Source organism: Bos indicus, chromosome 11 (assembly GCF_029378745.1).
Source record: "Bos indicus isolate NIAB-ARS_2022 breed Sahiwal x Tharparkar chromosome 11, NIAB-ARS_B.indTharparkar_mat_pri_1.0, whole genome shotgun sequence".
NCBI classification, from domain to species: Eukaryota; Metazoa; Chordata; class Mammalia; order Artiodactyla; family Bovidae; genus Bos; species Bos indicus.
This window is the reverse complement of record NC_091770.1, coordinates 67,077,723-67,086,245: the sequence shown is the minus strand read 5'-3', so window position 1 is coordinate 67,086,245 and position 8,523 is coordinate 67,077,723. Positions and strand designations below refer to the sequence as shown.

General features: G+C 40.3%; 1 protein-coding gene across 1 annotated transcript; it reads left to right on the top strand.

Annotated features, from left to right (window-relative positions):
• Positions 1-502: 502 nt before the first annotated feature.
• On the top strand, positions 503-8,247 carry GKN2 (gastrokine 2). Its single transcript, XM_019969799.2, has 6 exons — positions 503-514; positions 3,153-3,206; positions 3,645-3,782; positions 5,515-5,625; positions 6,355-6,511; positions 8,074-8,247. The coding sequence occupies exons 1-6, from the start codon at positions 503-505 to the stop codon at positions 8,154-8,156; spliced, it is 555 nt and encodes a 184-aa protein (XP_019825358.1). The 3' UTR covers positions 8,157-8,247.
• Positions 8,248-8,523: the final 276 nt, after the last annotated feature.

Sequence of the window (8,523 nt, the reverse complement as noted above, 5' to 3'; positions counted from 1 at the left end):
TACAACATGTCCCCAGACAATACCCTCAGCTCTAGTCTCATATCCAACTCTTGGATGGAAAAATTCAACAGGCAGGGATGAAAAGACGCTGAGTGGGGGCCCAACTAATGTCTTAAGGGTGGACTTTACTATCAGGTGAGATTTAGGAATATAGTATTAGTATAGATGACCATGAGATGTTTGTGTAAAACAAGGATCTTGCAATGCTTTTAAAGGGTGGACATTGACATCACAAATGCAACACAGAATAGATAAGTGGTGATATTTACAGAGTGACCAAGTGGCGAATTTTCACTATTGAGTAATCAACTTCTCTGATATTATGTTATGTGGTTGGGTCTTAATCCTGATAAAGGAGTTTGCTGGGGTGTGGCATTGATAGGAACATGGCCTTTTTCAAAGTGATCCTTCTGGACAGAGATTTCTGCACCTGAAATCTGATATAAAGGTCGAAGTTGCACTGGGCAGCCTCACTTGCTCCAGCAGCTTCTTTTCAGGCAAGATGAAAATCCTTGTGAGTATTTGTTTATGCTTCTTTATACTCTTATGGTAACTGCTTGCAGAGAATGTTCACATCCAATATGTGTTGGTTTTCAGGGGTCTTAGACAAATACTGCATGCTTCTAAGTTTCTTGACTGAATTAATGCTGTCTTTGGCAGGAATGATGTCAAATATTAATTAGTCCATATTTATTTGTCCTTTGTCTGTTTCTTGAGATGTTTACTAAGAAAATACAAAGAAAAAATGGGAAATAGCTAGGGAATTTTAATTTGTAATATAATAATAATAATAATTCCTTATTGTGAAATTTGGAGGGAATATAGGCATTTTAGGATAACTATACTTACCATCTAAAAGGGAAATAGTCATTTGAAAATAGTAATATCAGGGACCTTCCTGGTGGTGAAGTAGTTAAGGCTCCGTGCTTCTGCTACAAGGGGCACAAGTTCAGTCCTTGGTTGGGGAACTAAGATCCTGCATGCCATGAGGTATGGTCAAAAGTAATAATGATATCAATAATAAAAAAAAATCTGCCATTTCCCAAGTGCAGACTAGGCCTTATGCTGAACATTCACATGAATCACTTCGTCTATTCACTGCAACAAGTGTATGTGTGCTATGCTCATTTGCTTCTGTTGTGTCTGAACCTTGCACGACCCTATGGACCACAGCCTGTCAGGCTCCTCCGTCCTTGAGATTCTCCCTGCAAGAATACTGGAGAGGGTTTCTTACTCTAGGGGGTCTTCCTGACCCAGGTATTAAACCTGTGTCTCCTGCATTTCCTGCATTGCAGGCGGATTCTTTACTGCTGAGCTACTGGGGAAGCCACTGAACTGAGTAGTATTGCCCCATTCTACAGGTGAAGAGATTGAGGCACAGAGGAATATGATTTCCCTAGGCCAGGAAATGTGGGGTTTAGTCTTAAAATTTAGTCTTAAAATCTATCCATCTTAGGCCCCACATACAGAAGCAATCATGGCAGAGCAGCCCTGCCGTGACCACTCCAACTGATCCCGGCCCTGGTCCCAGTCTCCCATAGCTTCACACGGCAGCGCTCCATAGACAGTGAACTATGATCTATTGCAGCATGGAGCCTCTACCCCTTATTCTCACTGAGTTGTTGAAGGAGAGAGTAATATAAGTACCTCCCCATAAGCTGTCAAACACTGACAATTTAATGAGTTCCTTCTCCCAGGATCTCTTGATTTTCCAAGAGAGATCTAACCCCCAAATGCACACCTAGGACGGTGGTGTATTAATCACATTGTTGGGTGGGTGGCTATTTGGGGGCAGGGGACATTTCCTGACTAATCATTCCACTAAGGTGCTCAGCCCTCCACCCATCTAACTCAAGCTTCTGTATTTGACCCATTAAACAGAACACGTAGGAGTGTCAGAGGTTACTAGAGCTGGCCTTGGAGCCCAGGTTTTCCGTATGTGAGTAGACAGGTTGGACATCTGCACTTAGGTCCATGTTAGACATTCTACCCAGTCACCAGGACAGAAATATTACTGATGAGATGCAAAGGGAAGTAGGAAAACCTCACTGCTGCTGCTGCTGCTAAGTCACGTCAGTCGTGTCTGACTCTGTGCGACCCTATAGATGGCAGCCCACCAGGCTCCCGTCCCTGGAATTCTCCAGGCAAGAATACTGGAGAGGGTTGCCATCTCCTTCCCCAGTGCATGAAAGTGAAAAGTAAAAGTGAAGTCGCTCAGTCATGCCCGACTCTTCGCAACCCCATGGACTGTAGCCTACCAGGCTCCTCCATCCATGGGATTTCCCAGACAAGAGTACTGGAGTGGGTTGCCATTGCCTTCTCTGAAACCTCACTGACAGGTACTAAAAACATCTGCCCCTCTGAATAGTCTTTTCATCAGCAGTCTCAATGACAGTGCAGTGCCCTGTGATGTTCAGAACAGGGAACACAAAACCAGCATCAGCATATTGAATGAGACCCTTGTACAACTGCAGCAAGATGTCAGCAATGCCCCTGGGTCAGTCTCACATTCTGCTGGCCTAACACTTGTCTGATGGCATCACTAATGGGAATGTGGATGTTTTCTTTGATGTCAGCCTCAGAAGTTATTTGTGCCTCCACAATCTGATTTTCATAGTTTCCCTTAGGAATACATAGGTACCCCTATCACCCATGAATCTATTTTAAATCTGTCTTACTCTCTTTATCTCAAGGAATTAAATAATTTTTTAAACCAAAAACCACAACTTGATTCCTGACTACTAAAGCCAATGTGAATACCTCCAGGGTCCTCCTCTTAGTAAAATGACCCCTTTCTTACTGCTAATTTCTCCCAAGTATTTTTTAAAAATTTATTACTATTATTATTATTATTACTTTTAACACCAAAAAGCGTCTTGTATTTCTCCCAAGTATTTTTCTGGCATATTCTTTCTAGAAGGTTGTGTTGTTGGGAAGGGTCAGGAATTTGGTAACAAAAGGAGAACTAATCTGAAAATTAGAAAAAACTCACCGAATGAGTGTTGGCACATTTTGGAAATGGACTGCTGACCATCCACGACCTCCCCCCAGTGTCTTTAAGTATGTTTTCTGAGATATTTGTGCTTGTCCTGTGTCACCGCACTCCAAATGACAACCCTATTATGAATGGATGTGACTGATCTGTTTTTCAGGTGGTATTTCTGGTGGCACTGGCCATCTTTGGGACACAATCTTTGGGAAATGAGGTGAGTTAGTTCACTGTAGATATTATATCCTAGAGATATTGGGAGAGCAAAAAGAAGACACAAAATAATCTGAAGGACAGTGGGGAGTCTACATGCCCTACGCGTGGGATGAAATCCCAGAAATAACCAATAACAGAAACAATGAGGCTGACTATTTCTTCCAATCACAATACCTTAAAAATATAACCCATTGCTTTAAAATGTGGTCAATTTCATTTCTCATGTGATGTCATTGCTTTGCCCAAGTATAATACAATGAACTAAGAGGAAGACCTTTACATTCTTATTTTAGCATGGGCTTTTGGTCTGGGATGCCAGTGGGAACATCTCAGTGTTCAATCTCTTGTTCAAAGCAATAGAAGGCTTTACTTTGCTGGGAGGGTTGCCTTTCAAATGCACATGGTTTGTGAAAACACCATTATGTCTTTGTCAATCTAGGTGTATAACATCATCAGCCCAACTGACAAAGGTGGCCAAATTCAGGAGACGATGACAATTGACAATGAAAATAATGCTGCCATCATTAACATCCATGCAGGATCATGCTCCTCTACCACCATTTTTGACTATAAACATGTAAGCAGCAATATTTTATATTCTTCAAGAATGGACTCCTACAGGGTGGAGGGACAACCATTTATCATGCATTTGAATTCCAGGATCTATCCTTGTAATTCTTTCAGAATTTCCTTACTTCTTCTTTTCCCATTTCTAATTTAAAAATTGATGAGACAGGAAATATACAAATTTGCTTGATTTTTTCAGGTAGGAAGCCTGATGATGCTGGCTCATTACAGGCTCAGAAAGTGCCTAGAAGACTGACTAAAACCCAGGGCAAGGCCTAGCACACAGGCTCTCAAAAATATTTCTCAAATGTGTGAGTGAAGTAGGGCTTCTTCTAATACAAATAATTTTGCAGAAAGAGAGCAATCATGAAACAAGCAGTCACAAAATAGCAGAAATCCTGAACAGCTACATAGTTAACTATGTACATAGGATATGAAATAAATTATACTTTTGAAAGAATTAAAGCATGTTAACTTAAAAACATTATGCTATTTCCAAGTCTCAATTGCTGGAATTAACAATAAATCTCAGAAACCTGTTCAGAAAACTTATTCCATCCTTGATTCATTCATTTATGTTTTTGTTTTCCATTTGTTCCACCTGGGTGACAAACCTGCTTTTATCTATGGAGAGAGTTATGCTCTGTGGATATAAGTAGTCCACAGTCTATGGCACTGGGCATTTGAACTTGCTTTTCTTGTAGAAACCTCCTCCCTGCCTCTGTCCCACTGTTATTGGGAGTTTCATGACACATTTGAAAGCATCAGGTCTTAGTTTTCAAGGAGTTGTGCTGAAATTCTTTTTAAGCAGATATCAGGGAAATCCCAAAAGTATCTTTAAAAAGTAGCATGGTGAGAAGTTGGTATAAGCCTCTCCACTATCATCAGGCTTGGCTTCTGGATTTTTGGATTTTAGGAACTGGAAATTAGTGAGAACTAAAAATTAGGGACTAGAAAGATTTGCATTATATACAATCTTATATGCTGAATAATTATTTGGAACTATGCAGAGAAAATTCCACTCCAGATGAATATTCCAGAAGGTTCCTTTTGGCTCCAAGTTCTTCACCTTCCATTGTTCTTCCAATCCCAACTTCCTTCATTCCATCCTTATGCAGCCAGCTTGGGTTTGAGGTGGAGAAAAGATGAAGAGAAGATGGTGAAGAGGGGAGAGGAGAGTCAATGAAACATGTATGTGTGGAGCATGAGGGTGGTGTGGATATGTTGAGGAGATCTTCTAAAGCAGTACTGTCCAGTGGAACTTTCTGCAATGGTAGAAATGCTCTGTATCTGCATTTTCCAATAGGGAAGCTACTAATCACTTGTGGTTACAGAGCACTTGAAATATGTGATGGAGGAAATACACTTTAAATTTTATTTAATTTGACTTTAAATGTAAATGGAAACTTGTGGCTGGTAATTAACATATTTGAAAGCACAGTATTTACTCCAAATTGAGGACGTGGCAGAACAAAATCAATAGAGAAAGACAAAGAACAATTTCTCCTTAACCTTTCAAACCCCAAACTGCAAAACCAAAATGTGAAAAGTGAGAGACACATCAAGAGTTTACAGAAATTTAGAGATATAAATGACAAGTGAAAAAGTGAAATGATGCGGTAAATGGATTGCAGCTTGAAAATCTTACTGTGCATGTTTGAAGCTTTCCTGAAGGGCTGTACTCACTAAGTTCAGAACCCAGGGAACTGGGAGGGGCAGTGACTGTGCTCTTGCTGCTTTAGGGCTACATTGCGCTCAGGGTGCTCTCCAGAAGAGCCTGCTACATCCTGAAGATGGACCACAAAGCCATCCCTGCTCTGGACCAGCTCAAACGGTACATCTTTGAGAGGAAGGTAATTATGGGGTAGCCTTAAGTATTCCCTGTTCTTGAGCCTTAGAATATAGGGTTCATGGAGAAATGAAGAGGGGAAGGGATAAGGATACGGTACTCTCCACTTTAAAGCATTTTCATATACATTGATTTTAGAGCAGGAATATATCTCTTAGCTTGAGTTCCACTATGCAGCCCCCAGGTATAAGAACTTATAATACAAAGGCTGCCTCTGCTCAGCCCTAGATATGTGTCCTCAGGCAAACTACTTACTTCCTTAGAAAGTAAAAATAACAATTAAAAATTTAAAAACCTATCATAAATGCCAGTGTCTTTGTAGAAAGGACTAACTGCTCTTTTCTTAAAACAAGGCTTCAGGAAGTAATGATTGGGAGGAAAAATGAGTGAAGTTATAATATCCAATAACACAATGGTGCAAGTAAATACAATATAGTGAGAATAAGCAAACATTGTGTGAGGCTAGGAACCCGAGGTTTAATTTTCCTTTTGTGTCTTCTCATTGGGCACAGGATTCACTCTCTCTAGGTTTCATTGTCATTAGCTGCAAAATAACATTGATAATAATAATGAGGCTTCTCTACAGACCAAGCGGTCAGAAGAAATGATGTCTTGAGATCCCTGACCACCTTCTGTTCAATAATCTGAAAGAGAAAAAGTCACAATTTAGAATAAGGTACACCAGGTTGTATTGATTTATTTCATCTTATTCCACTCTGTCGTACTGATCTAGGCTTTGAACAGCATGTTCTCTGACAAATACATCTGGGTCAAGTACAACCCACTGAAGTCTCTGATCACACATGTGGATTGGTTCCTGTTTGGATCACCCATCAGGCAGCTTTGCGAACATGTCCCCTTATATCAGGGGGAAGTGGCTGATAAGACACGTAAGTACCAATAAATCATTCCTTCACCAAATATTTTTGACTGCTGCAATATGTCAGGCACTCTGTTAAGTGCTGTGTGAGATACAAATAAACATGAAACATGACTCAATTTGGTTTATTGGGGGAATTAAATATCTTTCTTGTGTGGAAATGCTTCTAAACATTGGGGGAGACACAGAAATGAATAAAACTCTGCCCCCAAGGAACACATGATCTGGTGGAGAAGTTAATTCATTAAGATAGGGGATGGAATAAAAAGAGATTCCTTTGGGACCAAGGAAAAACTATTGGATTTTCTAAAGTATAGTATAGGGCTACCTTGGTGGTTCAGTGGTAAAGAATCCACCTGGAATGCAGGAGACACAGGACATGTGTGTTCGATCCCCAGGTTGGGAAGATTCCTTTAGAGTAGGAAATGGCAACCCACTCAAGTATTCTTGCCTGGGAAAATCCCACGGTCAGAGGAGCCTGGCAGGCTACAGCCCATAGGGTCGCCAGGGGTCAGACATGACTGAGCAACTGAACACAAAGTTCAGCATGGTAACTCTGGTTAATAATATGGTATTGTACACTTGAAAGTTGCTGACAGTAAAGATTAAGAATTTCTACCACACAAACACAAAAGGGTTAACTACGGGTAGTGATGGATGTGCTATTTTGACCTTCTATAATATATCTGTATATCAAATTATCATATTGTACACTTTGGTGGTGGCTTAGTCACTAAATCAAGTCCGGCTCTTTGTAACCCAGTGTAGCGTAGCCTGTCAGGCTCCTGAGTCCATGGGATTTTCCAGGCAAGAATACTGGAGTGGGTAGCCATTTCCTTCTCAGGGGTATCTTCCTGACCCAGGGATCGAACCTGAGATTCCTGTGTTGAAGGTGGATTGTTTACCACTGCGCCACCAGGGGAGCCCCAATATATTGTACATTTTAAATATATACAAATATATTTGTCAATTGTTTCTCAAAAAGGTTAAAGAGCAATCAGAATTTAGGATAAGATTGGTCCAAAAAAGAGCAGGCAAAGTGGACTGACAGACGGGGAATAAAAACTCTGATTTATCCAGGTAACATATGTCACTGCAGTCATTCCTGGTATTTTTGCACAAAACTGCTAAATATGGCCAATTATTAAGAGTGACCAGAGTGAAAGAGAGGCTGGATCACAGACAGTGAAGGCAGCAAGAAAAATTCCTCAGAGTAGTGGGAGGTAGATAAAGAAGAAAAGAAATGGTGTTTATTACCTTTCTATTGCCCAGGTGTTAAGGTATTTTTCTTTTAATAAGGTCATTAGTACTTACAAGTAAAGGCACACTGGCATGCCATCAATGCAGAATGCCATGGCATCAACTGAGTCAGAGAGTACTTCCAGGAGTTGTTAGTCTTATTTAAGCTAATATATAATTATTCTTTACAAGTATAGCTGAAATCTTGAGCAACATGAAATTATATGTACAACCCCTTGTCAAAACATTTACAAAAGGGCATTGGTTTGCTAAATTAAACCTAATTTGCTAACGTCTTCATTCTCTTTCTTTCAACAATTTCCCCCTTTTCAGATAATACTGGTGCTGGAGTCTGCGCAAAGGCTGGGCTCCTGGGCATCTTGGGAATTTCCGTCTGTGCAGATGTTCACGTGTAAGGCATTCAGCTCACTGGTTTCATCTTTTTAAAGAAATACACTCTTGGTTTCCACTCAACACCCAAATTAAATTCTTTCTCAATGCCCCAACTAATTTGGAGATTCACTAGTAAAACACGACTAGTATATTTATAGATATCTGCGTGTTTGTTTTTGTAAACCACAAAGGGAAGCCAAATGATGTTTACATCAATATATGACAGAAATTGCCAGGATTTCAAATAAAGTGCATAGTGTGAAAATTCCCAGATAATATAGGTGAGTTACATACAGGCTGGTCACTTATGTGCAAGTCTCCATTTTTGCATCTGTCATTTAGACCAGCTGCCCATCTCTCCATCCAACACACTGAGGTAATTTAGGTAGG

What these genes read in the sequence shown, in the direction of transcription:
- GKN2 (XM_019969799.2), top strand. An exon ending in CACAATCTTTGGGAAATGAG is followed by an intron (nt 3,207 to 3,644) that starts GTGAGTTAGTTC and finishes TTGTCAATCTAG; the next exon opens with GTGTATAACATCATCAGCCC. An exon ending in GGAAGTGGCTGATAAGACAC is followed by an intron (nt 6,512 to 8,073) that starts GTAAGTACCAAT and finishes CCCCCTTTTCAG; the next exon opens with ATAATACTGGTGCTGGAGTC.